Below are 23,265 nucleotides of genomic sequence, written 5' to 3'. Positions count from 1 at the left end.
GAGAATCACAGATGATTAAAGCCCAGATAAGTGTCCTCTGTCAGTGCCTGGCATTGAGCTCAGCTCACGTCAGATTCTTGTAGAGAGCTGGTTGTTTTTATGTCACTCCTGCCCTGCCTGCCTCGCTGGGTTAGGGTAAATGTCAAAGGAGGTAGTTGGCAGGAAAGCACTATATACATCCCATGCATAATACAGCTATTCTCCGGAACCCTGCAGAGGCATGTCACATACCTGCTCTACCCCAGGCACTAGGTCTGGCGCCAAGAATGCAAAGACAATGACAGTATAGTCTCTGAATCAAAGGAACTCACAAACTGGGGGGGCAGATGGAGATGTAAACAAATTACAACTGTCGTAGCGAGAGAAGTATGTGTGAGAAACTGAAAATAGAACTGAATCCCAGGGAAGGGGTTTATCAAGGAGGATATGACTACTGATCTGGGTTTTGAAGGCTGAATAAGAGTTTTCCCTGTAAAGGGAAGAGGAGCCAGCAAGTGCAAAGCCGTGGAGGCTAAGGAGGACCCAGACCTTTCTGAGAGTTGTGAGTGGTGTCGTGTGGTTGCAGCACAGAATACTGGCGAGTAAGTGGTGGGAGAGGAGCATGAACAACCAGAAAGTTGTGATTCAAGTAAGGCGTAGGTCCAGGGAGAGAACCTGATGACCTGCTAATTGCCACGTCCTCCAGGAAGGCTTCCCTGACCCCACCGGCAGCTTTCCCCATTACAGCCCTAGTCTTGTGCTGTGATTTTTTTTCACATGTCTGTGGAGAGGAGTGACGGCATCTTCTTATCTCAGCCTGCAGCCTCCATGGCACTGGGCAGGGCCTCCCTGAAAGCTAGCTTGTCGGATGAGTGGGGCCTGTCTCTTTGTCTTGCCAGGGGCCACCCATCTGCTTAGAGACAAAGATTTTAGAGAGGCTAGGAGGCTTTCTGGGTGTCAGGTTTTGTGCAGGTTTTTAAAATGCTTTGGGAGGTTTTGAAGAGTCCGGGGAGCTTTCCTTTCCCACCATCTGGTTGCTGTCAGGATACGGTGGGTATGTCCGGGCTGGGCCCAGGACAGGAAAACAGGAGGCGGGAATGTGTAGGGTCCCTGCATAGGAATGGCTGCAATGTTCGGACTCTGGCCCCGGAGGGCGGCACAGGCTTCTCATTGTTCTACCCCCTCGGCTCTCCACTCTGGCTGAGCGGGCAGGGCTTGGGAAGGCTTGAGAGACCAGCTCTGGGAGGAGGGCAGCGGCTCCTGGCCCCCTCAAAAGACCGTCACACTGTCAGTCAACACCCTTACAGAGAACCCTGGGAGGGCAAAGCCCCTTCTCCTCCACCCCATCAGGTGGGGGGGCAGGGAGCTCAGAATTTGGAGCCTGGAGATGTGGGTGTCCAGCTACGGGTTCATTGTGTGAAACTTGGCAAGTCCATTTCCCTCTCTGTATCTGCAGCTGTAAACAGTTGGAATTGATGTGGAAGTCACAGAAAATCACGAGGGTAAATAAAAGGGGAAATCAGAATTACAAGGCAGTAATTTCAATGGCTAAGGTTGATTGAATTCATCGCATGAGGGATAGTGCACTGGCACGTCTCACTGCATCCTTATAGCCGTGGGAGTGGGCCGGCAGTGCTGCTTGCCAAATATGTCTGGCTCTTCAGCTCTTGCACATGGTAGGGTTAACCTTCCTGCAACTAGTTCTTGCCAATGAGTTGTGATGAGAAAAGTCCAGGCCAAAGCATTTAATAGCTACCATATGATTCACCACTCTCTCCTTCCTCTGCCACAATGACCAACACGGCTCCAGAAGGCGGCTGCTCCATCAGCCAGGGTTCCAGAGTGAAGGAGACATGGAACAGAGCCTCAGTGGACCCAGACCACAGTGGACATGAGACATGAATCAGAAATAAATAGTTGTTATTATAAGTCACTGCGATCTTGGAATTGTTTGTTACTGCAACATAATTTAACCCATCTTGACTGATATAATTCCCACTTCACAGATGAAGAAACTGGAGCTCACAGAGATAAAGTGACTTATTCAAAATCGCACAGTTGTAAGAAACGCAGGTTTGAGACTCTAGAGCTTGTGCCACTTGTCTGGGAGGCCACCACAATGATTTTTTGCTTGGGTGGAGGTCTGTCCTTTGAGGCCACTTTCAGGCCTGTCAATCTTTCCTTTGGTGGGAAAAAAACTTGTGTAAGGACACAAGAAGGTCATTGCCACTTTGGGCCACTAGAGGGCAGCTGAACCCAAGCCCGTAATTAACAGGCAGACAGTTTCGTCCAGGCCCCCAACACTGGAGGACAGAGACAGGCAGGTGGGCAGCAGGAATACTGAGATGAACAAGACCCATTCCCTGCTCTCAAGGCCCTAACAGCCTGGCAGGGAGCAAGATGGAGGAATTCTAGACCTTCAAGAAGCCACATGAAAGCATCTGGTCCCTATTTAAAAAGGCAACTGAGGCCCAGAGGGGCAAGAGATCTGATAGAAGTTGCACAATGAGTCACCGGCCAAAGAGAGGAGAGAAGCCAGCGAGTAACGACCCCTGACTTCAGCTCAGGGTTTCTGCATCTCAAAGATAATGCAATCCAGTGGGGGTGGGCAGTAAAGGCTCCCTCAGCTCAATCTGTCCAGGGAGAGCTGTGCTATCCCCTCCCCCAGCCACCTCTTTTCTTCCTAGAATCAGGCTGGTCCTCAGGCCTCAAAGCAAGGAGGGAAGGGGAAGAACTCCATACAGATCCCCTCCCCCACCCACTAGGACTTCCAGCAGGTTGTCCTGGTAACCAGAGCACAGCCAAGTTGGAGAACCTAAAGCTTGAAGGGGAGAGAATGAATAAGAAGAGGGGAAGTTCCTAGGTCCACATAGTCACCATTCATTCAATCATTTTTTCCTTTTATTCATTCATTCTACAGAAACTTATGAGGGTAATTCTTACCAGGCCCTGGGACCCAGAGATGAATAAAATCCAGGCCCTTCAGAACTGTGCTGTCCAATATCATAGCCACAGATTAAATTTAAATAAAATTAAGAATTCAGTTGCTTGGTCGCTGTGACGAGGCGAAGATGAAAGGAGATGCCAGGAGAATGCTTAGCCTAGTTCCTGGCTCAGGGTGAGTGCTCGGAGGATGCCCACCGTCACTGCTGTATTATAGTTACTGTAAGGATCTATTTACGTTCCCATCTTCCTGAGCAGAAGCGGGCTCCTTCCCAGCCCTGACATAGTGCCTGGCACATAGTAAGTGTTCAAAAAGTAAACGGTAGCTATTATTATCACCTTCATTATTATTACTATTCCTATGATAGAGGCAGAAGAGGGGACCCAGGCCAGCCCAAGGGCCAGGGTCTGCTGACAGCCCGCAATGCCAGAGCCAGGCTGGGAGGCCTCCTGGGTCTCCTCAGGCCCAGGGGAGGGTCATCTTCACAGGCTCAGGGCCTTAGTACAGGGTCCAGCTGGAGGGAGCACGGGCTCAGGGGATAGATGTTGAAGCAGAAAGCCCCTGCTTTAGTCTCCAGGAACTCCAGCTTGCTCCAGGAAAGACCTCAGATGGGTCGCCAAGGTGGTCTGAGGGTCACAGAACTAAACAGGGTGTGGGGCAATGCAGAGGGAAGGCAGAAGTGAGGTCGGCTCTGGGACCACTGGAGCGTGGCCATATTTGGAGTCTCCCTATTCTTATCGCAGACATCTCTCCAGGGTCAGAGTCTGTGGGAGACAGAGCAGATTTGGGGAGGGCAGGCAGCAGGGCACCACACCCCACGTGTCCTTGAGTCCAGGGCAGCCCAGCCTGGCCGTTAGGAGCCTCCCATGGCCCTTTGGGATTCCAGAGGCTCAGAGCAGCCATTCACTGACGCCCACTGCTGAGAAGCCAGCCCCTCCCTGCCCCACAGCCCAGCCCAGCCCAGCTGTGGATGTAGCTGGTGGTACAGGTCAGGAGAAGGCTGGGCCCTAGGCCTGGGGACTACCGCCTGGAGACTGAGGGGACCAGAGGGATGAGGCCCCTGAGGGGACCAGAGAGATGAGATCCCTGAGCTGGTCATCACAGCCCGAATCTGGGCGCGGAGGAGGTGAGGGCCCTGCCCTAGAGTTAGCTTCCCAGACTGAAGAACACTAGATCTTTCTTGTTCTCTGATCAAGGTAGGTGAGTATTTGTGGGTGGGGGGAGGATAGTACCAAGTGATGGATGGGGGGGTGGATGCTCAGTGAGGGGAAGGGATCTGGGGATGTTAGAACAAATAGATCTCAGAAATTCTGTCCTCTGGCCAGCTCTGTGTGTGTGTGTGTGTGTGTGTGTGTGTGTGTGTGTGTGTGTGTGTACACACTGAGGGTAGATGTTTGTGGTTAAGTGCAGGGTAAACATGCATGCACCCAGGTATGTGTGGTTGTGACTAAGGGCCCCAAAGCAGGGCTGCAGGGATAAGCCAAGTGGGGAGGTGATAAGGCAGGGACAGTCTTGGGTACAAATATGTGACTGGATGGGGATAAGGGGCTGGGGCGCCACCATGAAAGATGATGAAGACCCCTCCAGTGTCCTGCCTTCCCCGTCCCTGCTCCAAACTTTAGGGCCCTAGCCATAAAATCACACTCCCCCCATAAGCACCTGCTGCCAGCCCCCCTCAGCAGTATCATGTCCCCACCTGCTGTGCTGAAAGCAACAGAAACAACTTTGTTCCAGAGAGTGGGCTGTATGGAGCCCAGAGTGTGCGCCAGCTGGCCGCCTGGGAGCTGTGGAGCCCCCCTCAGGGAATGGCTTATTCATGCAGACCACCAGCCAGAGTCCTTGACGCCCCCTCCCTGACTCCCCATGTCCTGGCAGTCCTGCTGCTGCTTCCTCTGTGCTATTCAGCCTTCTCCAGCCCCACCCCCAGCTCAGAGTGTTTCAACTTGCTGCTGTCCTTGCTGGGAGGCTTACAGGATCTCAGTTCCCTGACCAGGGATTGAACCCGGGTCACGGCAGTGAAAACCCGGTATTCTAACCACTAGGCCACCAGGGAACTCTCTCCTTGCCTCCACTTCTCTTCCCCCTGATCTTGCCGTCACACAGTCCTGGAGTGGCCAGCTGCAGATCTGACCAGGTCATCTTCCAGGGCCTGAGCATCACTGTGGCCTGGCCTGGGCCCCAGCACACCTGCAGGCTTGTCTCACCCCTCCCCCACGATACAGCCTGGGAGACCCATGGAGGATTTTCAGAAAGATGCCACATTTCCTCACCTTTGGGCCTTCTGTGTGAATTCCCCCAGCCCCAGGCCCAGCCTCCCTCCTTTAACCCCAAAGGCTGAGCTAATGCTTCCCCCACAAGGCTCACCTCCAGCATAGCTCTGCCTGCTTCACTGTCTGGTGCCCCTGGGGATGGCCGGTCCCCCCAGGGCAGGTACTGTGGCTTGTTCACTGGACAAGTACCCTGTGAATGCTCATTATTTCTCTGCTTCCCAAGGCTCACCTCGTCCAGGGCCCTCTTCAGCTCCAATTCTGGCTCCGATTTCAGCTCCAGCAGCAGGCCAGCCCAGGGCTCTTTCCTGGTTCCGGGCAGGAGCCCCAGGTGCAGACCCTGTTCCCAAGTCAAACTGGTCATCTCTTGGTCTCCTACCTGGACGCCTGAACTCCTATTTTGGCTGCTGTGTGTGGGAACCCAGAGTCCTCTGGCCCCTTCTGGAAGAGGCAGATAGGCTTCCAATAACCACTGCCCTCCACTGGGGCTCCTGAACATGTATATGTGACCTCCATGGAGTTGGCCATAGAGGGGCCACGGCCACTCGCCTGCAAAGGGAGAAGTTTCCTCATGCCAGGGCAGCCTGCTCATTGGATTCCACCCATTGCTGGAACATTCTTCCACATTCACCTGGTATCTTGGTAGGTGTGTGTGTGTGAGAGGGCCCATGTGTGTGAGGTGTGTAGGCATGTAGCAGGTGGGAGCTGTAGGAGGGCTGTAGGAAGGGACATGTGTACTCCACTGAGGACTTGACAGTCCCCCAAACAAGGCCCCTTCAGAGGAGCGCTAGCTGCTAGTCAGGAGGGGGAAGGCCAGCACCTGCAGGCTCGAGCACCTCACCCCTGCTTGGCCCCTTTCCTCTGTTAATCAGGGGAAGACGAAAGACCTGGATGGACCACAACTTTGAGATGCAGCCTCACGGAGCCCCAGGCGCTGGAACCTCCTTCCCCCGCAGCCACCTACTGGGGCGCCCTGCCCGCCCCTCAAAGCTCCCTGGAGGGGTGTCGCCTCTCATCCCTGTTCTCAAGAAGGCCGTCCATCTGGATGCTTTCCCCCAGAGCCACATCCCACAGGCTTCCGGCCGACCAGGCCTTGGAGCTAGGGCGTGGAGTGTGCCCCCACAGGAGACTGGCAAGAGCCTGGCACCAAGGAAGCTCAGCTCCATCTCCCTAACAGTCCGCCAGCACAGCCAGGCATGGCCCTTGGGCCCCCTACCTTCTCACTGGGAACAGGTGTCTACCCCGGGCAGGGAGGCTGCCACCCACAGAGGAGGGAGGCTGCCTTCTCCTGACTCACCATCTGTGACCCTAGTGCCAGGGGACAGGGTCCACTCCGAGGGCCCAGGTCACCCAGGTCTGGCCAAGCCCAGCAGGATGCCTGTAGTGGAGAAGCCCCTGGTGAGCTCATGCCTGACCCTGCCTTTCCAATCCCAGTTAGCTCAGACTCCGCCAGGTCCTGCAGGGCCAGGCTTGGTGGGTCAGAGGCACCCTGTCCCAATGACTGTCCATGTGCCTACCAGAGCTTCTCCAGGAAGAGGCAAGCCCCGGTCCAGGGGTATTCAGAGACCCCGGCTGCATCTCCAAAGGGCCATCCCTGCCACGGGGCCTGCGATGGCCATGGATTTGGCTACTCTGGATACAACGAGGCCAGGCACATCCAGACATTTATCCACAATGGCCACCAATAGGCCTGGCTTGGCTGTCAACTTGGCTACACCAAACACATCTAGACTGGACACAAGCACTGAGTGCCCTCATCTGGATAGCAAACTGGGCTCTGCCATGCACTTGGCTAAAGCAGGCACAACCAAGCCACGCACGGTCATGGATGTGGTGACGCCAGACCCAGAAAAGTTGGGCAAAGCCATAGCTACAGCAGGCACAGCCAAGCCAGATACAACCACAGAGGGTACAGCCAGGGAAGTGGCAGCACCAGATCCAGTCAAGCTGGACACAGCCATGGTGTTGGCTAGGGCAAATATAGCCAAGCTGGACATGACTACGGATTCTCTTGTTTTGGATACAAGCAGGCTGGGCACAGCCATGCATTCAGTTGTGCCAGTCACCCCAGACCCAGTCACTGGTGAGACCACACTGGACAGTGTCATTAAGCTGACTAGATCTGACACTGTCACCTACCCATCAATGCCAAGCAGAAGCACAGACGCAGCCCTGGACCATGCTACAGCAGATGCTGCCACAGACTGGGTCACAGGGCTCACCATGCTGGACCTGGCCAGAGAAACCAAAGGTAAATGCAAAGAGCTGGGCTGGGGATGCGCTGGACTGCTGGGGTGTATGAGCCTGGAGCTGGATTATGCTTGGATAGATCTGGGGGACTTTAAAGTCAGAGTTGAATGAGCTGGGAGAAGAGGGAATGGGGTTGAGTGGCAGAACACAGGGGATGCACCCTGAGCTGGGTCCCAACCTGCCAGTCAGAGGTCAGGTTGAGGGAAGCCATCAGAAGGAGGGTTTACAGGGGTAATTTGTGGGAGACCAATTATGCTGAGTCTGTCCTTTAGCATCTTCCATGATTGTTTCTCTGTTCCCTGAAGAGCTGAAATAATCAGGTGATCTATAGGTGAGTCCAGCTTGAAAAGCAAACCACCTACACGAAAATATAGACCATCACTTCCGTAAGTGGTGATTTGTCTAACAGTCGACACTGCCAGGCTCCTCTAGATGTGACTAGTGATCTCACCCAAGACCTTCTAAATCATCGCCAGTCGGCCTTTCAGGAAGATGGCTGTTGCTTAAAAGGTGCCTCACCTGGAATTTTTTCTCGGTCCCCTACCCCCAGCCCTTTAGTCCTGAAAGGTAAGTTGGGGACTTGTAGGTTGGAAGTCCTACATAGAAGTATAAGCAGGTCAACACAAGGGCTAGAAGTTCATTTGGTCTTAGAGAGGCTGTGACATGCCTAAAGTCACACAGCTGGTTGGTGGCAGTAAGCTAATGGGAACCCAAATCTTGGAATTCTGCTTTGGGCAGTCTCATTCCCAACATTTCAAAGGCTCAGAGATTCTGGGTCTGGCAGATGCTTGGAAAGCATCCAGTCCAGTGGCTTAATTGGCGTTGGAGGTTGTCAGCCCCCTTCTCATTGCCCTCTGCACACTCAGCCTGGGGCAGCCCACCCAGGCTCTGGTCTTCCCTCCTCCCTACGGGACCTCAGCTCTCCCTCCATCTTCAGCCCAGCTCTCTCTCTCAAAATGCAGGTGTAGACAGCCAGTGGCCTGCCAGACCCCTCTACCCAGACAACTCCCGGGCATGTCTAGAGGCAGCCCCCTTTCTTCCTGACTTCTGCCCTCCCTGATCTCACCCCCTCAGCTGCAGGCACCACCATACCAGAAACCTGGGTATCCTCCTCTTCCTCATCTTTCTCTCTCCTTCATCCCATCCAGTCTAATTCCAACTCTGTTGATCAACCTCCTCAGTCCTTGGCTGTCTGTCCCCTCCTCTCCATCCCTCTGTCCCTGTGAGGCCACCCCCTGCCCCTCCACACAGCTGCCACAGGGACTCATATATTTCATGGCAGCACTTTCTGCTTAACAGCTGTTGGTGACTCACTGTTATCTTCTTTGATAAGTCCAGCTCCTTAGCCTGGCTTCCAAGGCTTTGGACTTCTCCAGCCTCTTAGCTCTATATCCCTGTCTGGACTTTTCCCTGCTTTGGTGCACCCAGGAGCTCTGTTGTCCCTAGCACCATGCAGCTCTCGCCTCTGGGTCTCTCCATAGACTGCTTTCCCTTCTTCCCTCGCACCTATATTTGCTTTTCCATCTTGGCCCTCACCAAGGGCCCTCACCCCTGCACCCACAGTACCCGGTGGGTGCCCACCTCCCTGCACTCACAGTACCCTGTGCACACCCCACCCCCTGCATTAGGACAGTCCAGCTTTCTGTCTTGACCCACCAGACCCAGAGCTCTTTGAGGACAGAAATGATGATCCTCATTCCTGTCCCCTCAAGGCCTGGCAATATGCTGTCCATTCAAGTTGATTGAATGCAAGAATGATTTTTCTGACGGGTAAATTGAGGCTCAGGAAAGTTCCTGACTAGCTCAAGGTCACAGGGCTCATCATCCTAGAGCCAGGCCTGGAACCCGGGCTCCTGAATCAGGCAGGGTTCTACAGGCACCCGCATCTGGTCAGAACCGCGTTGAACCAGCCCAGCATCCCAACCACCGCGTGACTCACGCGCGCGCATCGCCTCCCGCCGATCCCACAGGTCCCCTGCGCTCCCCGCCCCGCCCGGGCCTAGAGGGTAACAGGCCGGGAGCAGGATCGAGGGGGAGGGACCGGGACTGGGATGCGGGAACCATGCCCCGCCCGGCACCTCGAGCCTGCAGGCGCAGCGCCCCCGCGCGCCTCCCCGGCGGCCCGCAGCCGGCCTTGGGTGCCCGCTCCCGAGTGCGGGCGGGAGGGGAGCCGGTGCGGGCGAGGACGCCGGGGGAGGGGGAGGGGGAGGGGGAGGGGGGGAGGGGCCCTCGGCGGGGCGGGCGGGTCACGTGGTGCGGGTGGCAGCGGCGGCGGCGGCGGCGGCGGCGGCGGCGGCATCGGCATCGGTGCAAGCGGGCCGGGGCAGCGCTGCGCCGAGCTAGCCGAGTCGAAGTCCCGGGCGGGCGCGGCAGCGCGGGGCGCGGGGACGACGCTGCCGGGCCGCGGGCCGGGCGGGTGGGCGGAGAACGCAGAGGGGCGAGGCCCGGCTGCAGGGTCTGCTCGGCCCAGGAGGAGCCCGCGTCCAGCTCAGCCTTGCAGCCCCGCGCCCTGAGCATCTTCCCGGAGGAACGGAGACAAAGGAGGATTCATGTCCAAAGGTAGGAAGGCCGGCGGGGCCACCGGCGCGCGCCGGGAGAAGGCTGCGGCCCCCAAAGCCCGGCTGGAGATGCTACCAGGGGGAGGGTTGATGCGCTGAGGAGCCCATGCGCGGTGACATACGCACGGGCACACGCATACACGGTGGCACACACCCCAAGATGTACAAGCCCGGAGAAATGCACATATGGAAACGCGGAGAGATACAGAGACCCCCGAAGAAGCGAGGAGGCAGCCAGATGCCCACAGAAAGCTCCACACTGGAGCACACCAAGAAGTGCACACACATGCACACCACGCACAGGTATCAGGACCACCTACAGCGAGACAAGAGACCTGTGCGCTGACACACAGACCCCTTCCCCCCCACACAGGCGCACACTGAGACAGGCACCAGCTGGTGGTCTCCAAGGGAACTCGTTGGCCTCCAGAGGACTGGGATGGAGGCAGGGGTATCCCAGGGCCCTTTACTTCTGTGAATGGGAAAGTACTAAGATATCTTTTGTGATTCCTTTTCTGAGAGCCGGGGGCTGGAGCTGGGGTGGGCTGGAATTGCCTCTGCGGGTGGGGGCGGTGTCTTGAAGGCTGCTAGGGGCTGGGGGCTGGGGAAGATCTCCAGCTCCCCATGGAAGAGCCTCCCCACCCCCTGGATCCCCACTAAGCCAGGGAGGAAGGTGCTATTCTGGAAAGGTCCCCTCCCCCTGCTGCCACCTTCCCAACAGAGGGGTGGGGTCCCTGGGCCAGACAAAGACAAAGCCATTCATTTGCCTGTAAAAGAAAGCACCAGGGTCCTTGCTTGGCACAGGGATGGGGGGAGGTGCTGTTTCTGTGGGGACTAAGCTAGAGCTGAGTCGGGTGGACAATGTCTCCTCCTGGAGCACTGATGGGCAGGTGGCTCCTGGCAGGGGGTGCTGCAGACAGATCCCCTCCTCTCCAGGGGCCCTGAGAGAGCTGAGAGCTTAGGAGGAGCCCCAAGAACCACTTAGGCAGGGTGGCATATTTGAGCTACATCCTGCTGTGACCCCATCCTGAGCTCTTGCCCACCCTTGGGGAGCCCCCCTCCAATCCCTGTTGCAGGGGAAGGAGAAAGTCTTATAACAGAGTCTACCTCCGTGACTGTGGCCCACACAAGAGCCATTTGCTGGGTGGAGGTCAGCTGCTCTGCCAAGCGAGCAGCATCTGAGCGAGGAGAAAAGTGATGGCTCTGAAGTAACATCTGCCTTGCAGTGAGGCTTGCATTCATTCATTCATTCATTGCTGAGTGTCTTGTTATACTAGGTTCATTGGGGCACAGAAATCAATAAGACGTGGCTCCTGCCCTGAAGAAGGGTGGGAACTGGCATATGTTCAGTGCCAGGTAATTTATGTCCATGCTTTTGTATAAGCTTCATAGCAACCCAGCAAGGTAGGTACTGTACCTATTTTCCTGAGGAGAACACTGAGGGGTCATCCAGCTGGGAGTCAAGTATGGGCCACCTGGAGTTGGCATGGCGGGACCAGGGGAGCTGTAAGGGCAGAGGATGGAGCTACAGAGTTCAGCTCCAGAGCTGCATTTGTCCTGTGCCCTGGAGGGCTTTATGTACTTGTCAGGCACCCTCACCAAACAGTGGGCCCTTGGGGGCAAGGACCTTGTCTGGGGTCCAAAAGTGTCCTTGGCATTTAATCTACAGTTTGGCTGGAGTAGACTCCCATTGGACAGCATATGGAATGGCCTGGATGGGATGGATGGGATGGAGTGAGTGAATGAATGAATGTGATGACTAGAAAGTCAGGGGGCCGAGGCAGCACAGAAGAGAGGCATCCACATGAGATGGGAAAGCAGAGGCTTTCCTGAGGGGTAGCCCTTGGGCTGAATGGTGAAAAAAGAGTACGAGTTAGCCAGGGGTTGGAGTGAGCAAAGGGTCTTCCAGCAAAGGCTGTGACCCAGTGACCCACCACAGGCTTGCAGTAATTGTGGCTGCTGGGTGGCTGTAATTGCCACGTGGTTGGGAGGGGCAGCTTGCCAGCAGGCGCTCTATGGGTGCTCATAGGTGCTCGATGGAAGAATGAAGGTGAGATCTGCTCCCGTGCTGGACCTGCAGCAGGCCTGCTGTAGCCCCTAGAAGTTGCCTTGGAATCTGGTAGGCCGGCCCCTTCTTGCAACCAGGGTCTGTCTTTTTGGGAATGATCTTTGAAGATGCTGCAGTTGACAGGCCAGGGCTGAGCAGGCCATGGTGAGGACACACACTTTACAAAAATACTTACAAAACTCCCATAAATAAATACTAGACTCACTTTCCAGGTCTGTAAAATGAGGTAAGACCCCGCCCGCCCGACACACACATACACACTGATGGATCTATCTCACAACACAGGTTGTGGAGACCAAATGGGCTGGCTGTAGAGGCATGAGGGAGATGAATGGGGCCAGCCGTGCGAGCAGCTGGGCAGGGAAAATGGGGCATTGGCCCCCAGTGCAGGTGTGCTGAGTTGGGTCCGGGAGCCACATGCAGAGTGGAGGTGGAGGCCAGGCTGCTGAGAATCAGCTGCTGCAGGGCTGAGCCAATCTTGCTGCCTTCTGGGGCCGCCTGGCTGGCAACAGCTTCCTGGGAAGCAGGAGGGAGCCATGCCAGGCCCTGAGGAGGTCCTGAGACTTTGTCAGATTTGGCTGTGTCTGGGAGTGACAAGGAAAGGATGGTTTCCAATTGAGAGAGAGAGAGAGAGAGTCTTGCCAGGACCAGTGGAAGGACCAGGTGGTAGGGGTACAAGAACAGCCTCCTGGCTGGGTTTGGGGGTGGGGGAGGGAGGTACTCCTGTCCCCTCACCCTCTTTCCCATCTGCTGCTCCATCAGTTCTCTCTGTGAGCCTGAGACTCTGCAGGGTGGTAACCATGAACCATAGGATTCTAGAATGGCAGAGCTGGAAGAGGGCCTTTGGAGAGCGTGGAGTCCAGTAACTGTGCGGTGTAATTAGTGTCTGGGGCACCTCCCTTTAACAAGTGCTTCCACATGCACCACTTCATTTCCCCTCCTGACAGGCTGTGAACTTGAAAGGGACAGGAGCAAGAGGGTCTGCAACAGTGAGGCGCTGTGCGGGCGCTTCTAGGCATATACCTCGTGTGCAGTGCTCTCTACAGCCTTAATCACCATCCTAACCAGTTTACAGAGTACAGAGGAGGAGGCAGGCGCATGGGAGGCGGGGTGGTTTGCCCAAGTCCACAAAGCTGGCAAGCGGCAGAGCCAGGCTCTTTCCACATCACCACACACCCCCGTTTTACGGGGAGGGAAATGGAGTTGCTGTATCCTGAAACCCACCCTGGTGGGCAGTGGCCTGATGAGGAAACACCCAGATTTCTCTTGTATGTGAATATACCCATGATCTGCCAGACCCAGAGGGATGTTTGCCTTTCTCCACTGGGGAAGGGCTGTGATTTCAGCCTCCCCTTTCTTTTGCTACCCACCATCCCAAGAACACGTTGTGTCATGTCACCTTAGGTCAGTGATGGCCCCTACTTGGGTCTCATCCTCTCCCCAACAGTCAAAAGGGGAGACTTATTCCCCCTCAGACTCAAAACTAAGGCTCGGAGGGTGTCTGGGGCACCTCAGGGCACAGACCTCCTTACTTTGCAGCAGTGCTTGTGGAACAGGGGGGACACGGAGGCTGGGAGACAGGACTGATGCTCACTCTGCAGAGATGGGGCAGCCCTATGTGCTTCCTCCTTTTTAAAAAAAAAAAAAATTTATTTATTTACTTGGCTGCTAGGTCTTAGTTGCGGTGTGTGGGATCTTTAGTTGCGGCATGTGAACACTTAGTTGTGGCATGTGGGATCTAGTTTCCTGACCAGGGCTCGAACCTGGGCCCCCCGCAATGGGAGCACAGGGTCTTAGCCACTGGACCACCAGGGAAGTCTCCCCATGTGCTTCTAAAAGACAAGCAACTGGATCAGTGACAGGCAGTCAACAGATGTTAGGTCCAGTATCCTAAAAGGTCTTTGCCCTTTTTCTGGGGGAGGCAGGACTCAGGTCAGAATAACCCCAGACATCTCTTAGATCAGTGCTTCTCCGCTGGGGCACTGTTGTCCGCAGGAGACGTTTGTCACTGTCTGGAAATATTTCTGGTCATTAAACTAGGGGGGCTACTACCTGCATCTAGCAGAGGCCAAGGATGTCACTAAACATCGTACAATGCACAGGACAGCTCCCTGCAATAATTATCTGGCCTAAAATGTCAGTAGTGCCAAGGTGGAGAAACCCCTGGGTTAGAGACACAGATGTGGTTCTTTGGAGCAGCGAGGTGCATATGCAAGCGCCCCAGCAACTGGAGGGTCTGGGTACTGGTCCAGATTTTGCATCTGACTTGCTCTGTGTTCTTAGGCAAGCCCTTCCCCCCCAGGCCTCAGTCTCCTCATCTGTGAGATGAGAGACCTGTACTGGATGACGTGTCAGGTCCCTTCCAGGCCCGACTCTGTATGATTCTGTATCCAGAGAATAATACTGTGCCTTCCACGTGACCTCTGCTTTCCTCTAGCCCACCCCACCCACCTTGGCTTTTCAGGGCTCCCGGAGACCAGGACGGACGCAGCCATGTCAGAGCTGGTGCCTGAGCCCAGGCCTAAGCCGGCAGTGCCCATGAAGCCCGTCAGCATCAACCCCAACCTGCTGGGCTACATTGGCATCGACACCATCATCGAGCAGATGCGCAAGAAGACCATGAAGACTGGTTTTGACTTCAACATCATGGTCGTTGGTATGGAGGCCGTGGGTTCCCTGGAGGCCCTGGTGGCGGGCAGCACCCAGGATCCCGATTCTTTTTCTAGGATGGCCTCAGCCCTGGCTTCTCTAGAATGAGCTCTTTCTCAGAGGAAAGATCTCACTGTGCTGATCACAAAGGCCTGACCCCTTTCTCCCCACAAGGCTGGCTGATCCAAGGGTGGGAGCTGTGGGTGGGTGGTCATTGTGGCCCCATCACCACCTGGCTGTACACAGGCAGCCTTGCAGCTGTGCTCAAGTTGCCTTCGTGTGTGGGGCACACGGGGGGCATCACCAGTGTCCTCCCCTGCCTTCAAGAGCTGGGGGAGGATCGGATGAAAGGTGGTCTTCTTTCTGATCTTTTGTGTGCTTTCAAGCTTAGAGAGAATTTCCAGGACACTGGTCACTAAGTAGGGTCACTGGGTCACAGAATGTAAGAGCAGAGAGGGGCCTTTGCCTGATCTCAGTGAGATATTCTCTCTGTTGCTGAAACTGGGATCTGGGCATCATCCTTCTTTCCTCCTCCTTTATCCCCCAATCCAGTCAATCATCAAATACGGTCAATTTTACCTGGTAAATATCTCTCAAGTCTGTCCACCTCTCTCCATCTCCACTGCTACCACCCTAGGCCGAGTGGATCTCTCCCCTGGATTACCAGGGCCACCTGACTCAGTGCTGCTCAAACATAAGGAGCTAGGCCAGAGTGTAAATCATCTGGAAAGTCTTGCTGTAAAAAACATCGGCTAAACTAAACAGTGTGCTTGGTGACGTAAGTTGATTTACTTTCTGGTGCGAACTTCTTTTTCTCCTGGTTCTCTGTCTCCTGTCTCCTTCAATCCATTGTCCACCAGTGACCGAATAATTTTTCCAACCTGCAAAACTCAAGTCACACATCCTACTTAAAATCTTTCATAAGTTTAAGGGTTTAAATTCCTAGCCTGGCCTGGTACTACCTCTCCACTCATCTCTTACCACTTCCCATGTAGCATTCGACTCCTCACTTATAAGGAACAGTTCTCCTGGACTTGCCATGCTCTTTCCTACCTCTTAGCCTTTGTGTATGCTGTTCGCTCTCTCTAGAAGCCGCCCCCCAGCTTCTCATGGGTCATTTGAAGTCATTCTTAGGTTTTAGCTTACTTATTACTTCTTAGTAGAAGTCCTCCTTGATCCCAGAGAGACTGGATTAGATTCCCTTTGGCATTGTCCGCTTATGTTTTGTCTCCCTCACACCAAATGGCTCCTTGAGGGTGAGGATGATGTCTTGTTCACCACTCTACCGCCAGTTCTAGCAAGGTGGGCCACTCCTCTCCCCGGCAGTGCCTGTGGCATTCATCACGGGTCAGTCACTGCGCGCAGTCAGTACCGAGCCCAGAGGTAGCCTTTTAAACATATTAGGCAGGTGGCTACTGCCAGTTGATCAGTTGGATTGAGAAATGTACCTTATTTGCCATCCCTGGTCTCATCCAGCTCCCTCCCTCCCCACCGTCCTATCAGTAAAGAGAAACTAAGGTCCAGAGGAGCAAACATGGCTAGTCCAAGGCTTCAGGGAAGAAGCACAGTTGAGTCTAGAACCTTAGGCTCCAGCCCCCTGCCGGGCCCATTTCCTAATATATGACAGGAATGCTCTAGACCAGCACACCTCAGACTTTATTGCCCATTTGATTCATCTGAAGTCCTGTTAAAATGCAGATTCTGATTCATAGGGCTGGGTTGGGGCCTGGGATACCTCATTTCCTACCAGCATCCAGGTGATGCCAATGCCACTCATTAGTTGCCAGGCTTGCCGGTGTGATTCTTGTGCATGTTTGAGAAGCACTGCTCAGGCCAGTGGTTTTCAAATATTTTTTAGTGTGGAACTCTCCCTTGGAATGAAATCTTCTGCAGAACTGCAGTGTCAGTATGCAAAGTAACTCTGTCTTTACTTTTAATATGATTAAATATTAAAAACTTAGGTCAAGCAAAAACAAAACAAAACCGAAAACCACTACACGAGACAAATGCAGAGGTTGTTCCTTTCCCAGTGGTCCTGGGGCTCCAGAAGGAGAGAATGTGGAATCCAACTAACATTCCCCCAGGTCCTTCACCAGTAAGTAGGAAACCGTTCCCACCCACCTGCTCTCCCTACTCAGCCCCTTGCCTCCCCAGTGAGCCGTCAGTCAAGGGCCTGGATCACAGCTCTAGAATTCTGTAAGCTCAGGGGAGAGATACTAGGCTCGGCGGGTGGGCATGGGGTCTCCCTGCTTTCTCATCCTCCTCCTGTCTTGCTGCAGGTCAGAGTGGACTGGGCAAGTCAACGCTAGTCAACACCCTCTTCAAATCCCAAGTGAGCCGCAAGGCCTCCAGCTGGAACCGGGAAGAGAAGATTCCCAAGACAGTGGAGATCAAAGCTATCGGGCACGGTGAGGACCAGGCAGGGACCCCGATGGGCATTGTTCAGAGGAGCCTCTGCCAGAAAAGGGAAAGAATGGGGCTTCTTGGGGAATGAGACAGATGAAAGGCAACCTCAAGACAGAATAGAATTAAGCCCTAAACACGAGGGAGCCAACTCCTTACACTGTAAGTCCAGAAAAGGGGGTGAGGGAATTAGAAAGGAATGAAGTAGGATTTGAGCTGGATGACAAAGGCTGGGTGGATTTAGACAGAAGGGGTAAGGAGGGCATTTCAGGCGCAGGGAACGGCATGGACAAAGGTGTTGAAGACCCTGAACTCGACTTTTCCAATAATCAGTCCTGCAGAAGGAAGGTGCCCAGGTCCCCCCCGGCTGGTAGGGGCACCTGGTGTCAGCTGGAGGAGTGACCTCCCTGGTGCCTTTTTTAAAGAAATTTATTTATTTATTTGTTTATTTATGGCTGTGTTGGGTCTTTGTTGCTGCACACGGGCTTTCTCTAGTTGCGGCGAGCGGGGGCTACTCTTCGTTGCAGTGTGCAGGCTTCTTGTGGTGGCTTCTCTTGTTGCAGAGCATGGGCTCTAAGCACGCGGGCTTCAGTAGTTGTGGCATGTGGGCTCAGTAGTTGTGGCACACGGGCTTAGTTGCTCTGCGGCATCCTGGTGCCTTTTCTGTTCACTCCCCAGTGATAGAGGAAGGCGGTGTCAAAATGAAGCTGACTGTCATCGACACACCAGGCTTTGGAGACCAGATCAACAATGAAAACTGGTATGTCTGCCTGTGAGATTTCCACCCTAAAGACTCTGCAAGGCAGATACTGAATGTGGTGCAGATTCATTCACACTGAAAACCGTCTGCGCCCTCCATGCTGAGGGGTTAAGCGGGAAGACTTGCTGAAAGAGGGGAGGGGGTTTGTCAGGAGGCAAGGGAAGAGGTCCACATGGGGCCCAGGTACGGGGATGGAGGGGGACAGTATAGAGGGAATGTCAGCCGAGGGATTGCCTGGAGATGGGAGTGGATCTGTCATAATAGGCAGGAGAACTGGGGTGCAAATCCATGCTGGCCTGAAGGCTGTGGCAGGGAGCTTGGCCTGAGAGCCAGATGTTATAGCCCCGGACAAAGAGAGAATGGGTGGAAAACAGGAGGAAGGGGAGTTTCCATGGAGAATCTTTGCCTCTGGGAATCCACAGAGCAAAGCTGCAGTCAGCGTCCAGCCAAGAAGGGTGAAATACACTGCCCAGACATAGACGGAAGGGTCGACTGTGAAAAAAAAGCACAACGTAAGAGCTGTGAGTTGGGTTTCATTCACTGTCTCACTGAGGACTGTAGCCTGGGAGACAGACTCTCAGATGGTCCTGAGGACCTGCTCTGAAGAGGTGGGGGAGAGGCAATACATGTGTGACTTCTGGCTGGGGGATACGGAGAGTCAAGCAAACATCTCAGCAAAAGGCTCGTCACGAGGATCAGATATCTCAGTTAAGATTTTAGTGCTTTTCTAAGTAGGGGAAGGTGGAAGGATTTGGGTCCATAAAATTTTTTTTTCTGAAATACAACTATCTAAGGGCCTGTTTTCCCTGTTTTCCCAAAGTGCAGAGAGCCTTATCCTGTTTTTCGTCCTGAATTCCTTTCAGGGTATATTGTAGGTCAGCGACTGCAGTGACTAATGACTTAATCCTTGTAGAACCAGATGGCAAGTGACATTCCCCACTTTACAGAAGGTTCCAGGCAGAAGTTTGCTCCCAAACAGGGATGGTGACAGTTGTGCCTCTGTGAGGGAGCTGGGGTCTGCCCCAGACAGACAGGACCACTCAGCAACACACCTAGGAATTGGCTGTATTGATCTTAGGGAAGTGGCTGGTTTCCTTCTTTTCTGGCTATACACACACTCCTGGACAGAGAAGGGTTATTATTCATTGTTATCAATGAATTGTTGCCATGACTGAGTACTTGCTATGTGCCATTGCTCTGTTAAGTACTATACCTGTTCTTTCTGATTCTTATATGCATCTCTCCAGGCACCTATTGTTACTCTCTTTTTACTTATGAGAAAACAGCTTCAGAGAGGGGCAGAGATTTCCCCAGAGCTGCCCAGCTAATAAGTAATGGATGTGGGGAAAGTGTGTGCCACTGTTGGGAGTGGGATGGGGTTCTGCAGGTTCCCTTAGCCCAGTCAGAGAGCTAGGTCCCCAGGGGAGCTCTGCCCTTGCTAACAGGGAAAGCCATCCATGGGAGGCCAAGGGATAATAGTCAGCAGGTAACCTAGACCCACCAGGGGAGGTAGGAAATGAGATGGATGTGAGGGGACTGCTACCTGACCATGTCTAAGGTGAGCTCCCAGGTCCTGTCCTTCTGGGATATCCATCTGCTTTCTTCCCACCCCCCAGCTGGGAGCCCATTGAGAAATACATCAATGAACAGTATGAGAAATTCCTGAAGGAGGAGGTGAACATAGCCAGGAAGAAACGCATCCCTGACACTCGTGTCCACTGCTGCCTCTACTTCATCTCCCCGACGGGACACTCGTATGTACCAGTCCCACCCCCATTGCTGGGCCTGGCTTTAGTTTGCATCATCTGTGCCCAACCTGTAGTGGGGTAACCGTTACCTGGACTCAGCTGGGGAGGGCCAGATGGACCCCAGTATAGTCACAGCCCTGTGATTCCCCAGAGTTTCTTGCCAGGAGAGTGAAGCTGACCAACATCAGCCCCTACGCTGCCCATTGGTGTTCTAGCACCATAGCACGACTGTGCCGGCAGACAGAAGTTGGTTTATATGCGCAAAATGCTCCTCATTTGTTCAAGAGATACCTGCTTTGCACAAGCCTGGGGTCGGGGGCAGTAAGATGGGTGAAACGGGGTGGGGGGGCTGGGCTATTGAATTGGGGCTGGTGTTTTGCGGGGGTGGGACCCAGCTGTAGGCATTTGGAGGGCGGCCAGCCCAGCATGAGGAGCCAGGTGTCTAGAGATGAAGACTGGCAATAAACAGGGCATGCTGGGAACTCTGGTTGTTGAGTATCAGGCGGGGCTACATGATAGGGAGTACCAGGAGAGAATGGAGCAATCCAAGTAGGCGAGCAGAGGGCGGCTGTCTCGTAATTTATCACTAAGCCCAGCTTAGTTCAATTCTTGAGAAGATGGCACAAGCAAGGCAGGCCCCCAATTTTGGAGGAATCAGATATTCAGCAGGTTTTCAATGGAGGAGCTCAGGAACTCAACAAAAAGTTTGCGCTATCCCTGCCTAGAACCTGGACCCAAGGTCAGAGCAAGCCAGCAGATAGCCTGACTGAATGAGTCCCCTGGACTGCAAACTAGAGCCAGATTGGGGCCCCAGAGTCCAGAGGAAGCTGGCCCCTCAGAGGGGGAGGGGTCAGGCCCCCAGATGGACCCCTGCAGGACTAACTGGGGGCTGGGAGGAGGCCTGTCAAAAAGTGCTGTCTTGTAGGCAGAATAGACACACACATGTAACCGTGACACAAGGACATTTGGGTAGGGACAGCAGTCCACAGCTGTTCCCAGGAGAAAGAAATCTCAGGTCAGAAAAGATGTCACGAAGGCGTGGTTTGAGTGGGGCTTAAAGAAGGCAGGATTTGCATGGGAACTGAGGAAGAGAAAGACAGGTGGTGGACCATGTGTGGGTGGAGAGTCAGGGTCTCTTCTGCACATTGAGATGGTGGATGCGTGTCAGATAGGAAAGGGAGCAGCCTCCTGGCCTCAGCCAGTTCCCAGCCCAGTCCTCCTGTCCCAAGGGTGCCCCTGGAATGGTGGCAGTGGCTGAGTGGGGGAGGGCACGGTGGCTCTGACACCCCGCCTTCTCTGGGTCCCAGCTTGCGACCTCTCGATCTGGAGTTCATGAAACACCTCAGCAAAGTTGTGAACATCATCCCTGTCATTGCTAAGGCTGACACCATGACCCTGGAGGAGAAGTCTGAATTCAAGCAAAGGGTGAGAAGGCCCCCTCCTCCTTTTCCTGTCCCCATCCTTGCCATCCCCTCTTCTGGTCCAGGCCCTCTCCTATCCTTCATTATCACATCCACCCTCTACCCCGCTTCCCACCCAGCCCCTACTCAACCATTAAAGAGGCTGGGCTGGTGGTATCTGGGGACCAACAGTGAAGAGAAGGTAGTGCAGCTCCAGCCTTCTTCCTGCCCTGCAAACTTACCTGCAAAGACCTCTGAACACATAAATCACCGTGAACATGAGAAAGCACTCCTCACTGTTAGGCTGCTTGAAGGACTAATTAATCAACTGCCTGCTAGTCCTTATTATTTTCCATAAGCTCTATCCTGTGTCGGACACACAGGCGATGGGGTTGGGGAGATGCAGAAGAAGTATAAAGACAGTTGCTGCCTTTAAGAAACTTACAATCAAGTAGATTACTGAAAAGATACTGGGTGGCTTCCTGGAGGAGGAGACTTAAGCCGAGCTTTGAAAGAGGATAAACAGAGAGGCTGGGGGTGGGGGCGATGCACCTGTCTTCCCTGCAAACAGGAATATAACAAGTATGGCACGAGCACTGCCCATGTGGAATCTGTTCCAAGCTGTACTGCTTCTCTAAATCCTAATCTTACCCTAAGATAAACAAGCTACACCCCCAGACTCTTCCTCATCGCAGGCTGGGGTGGGCTACGGTAATTGTAGGATTGGGGCTCCCATATGTTCAGGATCCTCCTGCTGCCCAGGGCCTCAGAGTTCAGAGATAACTGGATTATCAAAGACTGCATTCACCCCTCTGACTTCAGCATGCACACACTTGCACATGCATGCACATGCACACATAGCCCTCTCTCCCATTATCCTGACACTTGGCTACCATGCTTCTCCTCCCCACCTCTAGGTTCGAAAGGAGCTTGAAGTAAATGGCATTGAATTCTACCCCCAGAAGGAATTTGATGAGGATTTGGAGGACAAGACAGAGAATGACAAAATCCGGGTAGGTGCCTGGGACTCTGTTCATCACACGGATGCCCGCCTTAGTCCCCCTGGGATGTGTATCATGTACCACTTCTGTTTTTCAACCTGCTTTTCCCTTTCCATACTCCCTGCCCCACCTTGCCTGACCCAGACCAGAAGTGTCATGGGAGAGGGTGAGGACTTGGGGCGCTGGCCAGGACTGTGAACCCTGCACCCAGAAAGCCAACGCTCCCGTCCATCCCCAGACCACACAAAAGCCTCTCGTTCCCCCACAGGGCCAAGTAAAACCAGGGTATGGGGTGATGGAAGGGCACAGGCAGGAAAAGCTCCAGGCTGGGGTCCAAAGTATCTATACTCTATCAGAGCTCTGCCTCAGTTTCCCCTTCTATAAAATTCAGAGGCTTATAGGCTCTTTTTTTTTTCCCTAGAAGAACCCTTAAAAAAATTAAATGTCAGACAGACTCCAATATATAAAACACAAAAACAGAGCTGCTTTGGCTAAGTGTCATAGGCACAGCCCTACCTTCTGAGTAGCCCCTGGGGTATTTCCTGGGAATCTTTTTTTTTCTGGCTGCGTTGGGTCTTCGTTGCTGTGCGTGGGCTTTCTCTAGTTGTGGCGAGCGGAGGCTACTCTTTGTTGCGGTGCGTGGGCTTCTCATTGTGGTGGCTTCTCTTGTTGCGGAGCACGGGCTCTAGGCACGCGGGCTTCAGTAGTTGTGGTGTGCGGGCTCTACGGCGCATGGGCTTCAGTAGTTTTGGCTCGAGGGCTCTAGAATGCTGGCTCAGTAGTTGTGGCTCACGGGATTAGTTGCTCCGCGGCATGTGGGATCCTCCCAGACCAGGGATCAAACCCGTGTCCCCTGCATCGGCAGTTGGATTCTTAACCACTGCCCCACCAGGGAAGTCCCTCTCCTGGGAATCTTAAGGCTTCGTGAAACCTGGCTTGGAAACCACTGACCTATGTGATTTCTAAGATCCCTCTCAATTCTAAACTTCTACTATTCTGTAATTCTACATCAGAATCCTGAGTTCTAGTCTGAGCTTTTCCATCAACCACTGTAACCTGGGACAAATCACTCACTTGCTTTGGTCTTGAGTCTCCTTCTTCATCAAGTGTGGTAACCTGGTAGAAGCCCCTTACCTGATGTAGAGGCAGGTAGTTGGTCAGTTAATTGAAAAAGTCAATTGAAGTGAAGAAATCATTTTAAAAATGAAGCACATTAATCTTAAATGTTTTAAAATAAA

At 53.9% G+C, this 23,265-nt stretch overlaps 1 protein-coding gene across 6 annotated transcripts in view; it reads left to right on the top strand.

Annotated features, from left to right (window-relative positions):
- Nucleotides 1-89: 89 nt before the first annotated feature.
- Nucleotides 90-23,265, top strand: part of SEPTIN3 (septin 3) — a 29,109-nt gene continuing 5,933 nt past the window's right edge. For 2 of the 6 annotated variants that reach the window (XM_082420625.1, XM_082420624.1), the window contains exons 1-7: nucleotides 9,774-9,999; nucleotides 14,531-14,722; nucleotides 16,995-17,123; nucleotides 17,797-17,878; nucleotides 19,495-19,632; nucleotides 20,934-21,051; nucleotides 21,944-22,039. In XM_082420625.1, coding sequence (XP_082276751.1) covers nucleotides 9,990-9,999; nucleotides 14,531-14,722; nucleotides 16,995-17,123; nucleotides 17,797-17,878; nucleotides 19,495-19,632; nucleotides 20,934-21,051; nucleotides 21,944-22,039 — 765 coding nt within the window. In that variant the 5' untranslated portion in view covers nucleotides 9,774-9,989. Of the gene's footprint in view, nucleotides 4,120-6,062; nucleotides 9,357-9,773; nucleotides 10,000-14,530; nucleotides 14,723-16,994; nucleotides 17,124-17,796; nucleotides 17,879-19,494; nucleotides 19,633-20,933; nucleotides 21,052-21,943; nucleotides 22,040-23,265 lie in introns of those variants that run through there. The other 4 variants (XM_082420628.1, XM_082420627.1, XM_082420626.1 and 1 more) reach the window with 4 other exon arrangements.

This window comes from Balaenoptera physalus (genome assembly GCF_965194825.1).
Source record: "Balaenoptera physalus genome assembly, chromosome: 13".
Lineage (NCBI taxonomy): Eukaryota > Metazoa > Chordata > Mammalia > Artiodactyla > Balaenopteridae > Balaenoptera > Balaenoptera physalus.
This window is presented reverse-complemented; position numbering and strand designations above follow the sequence as displayed.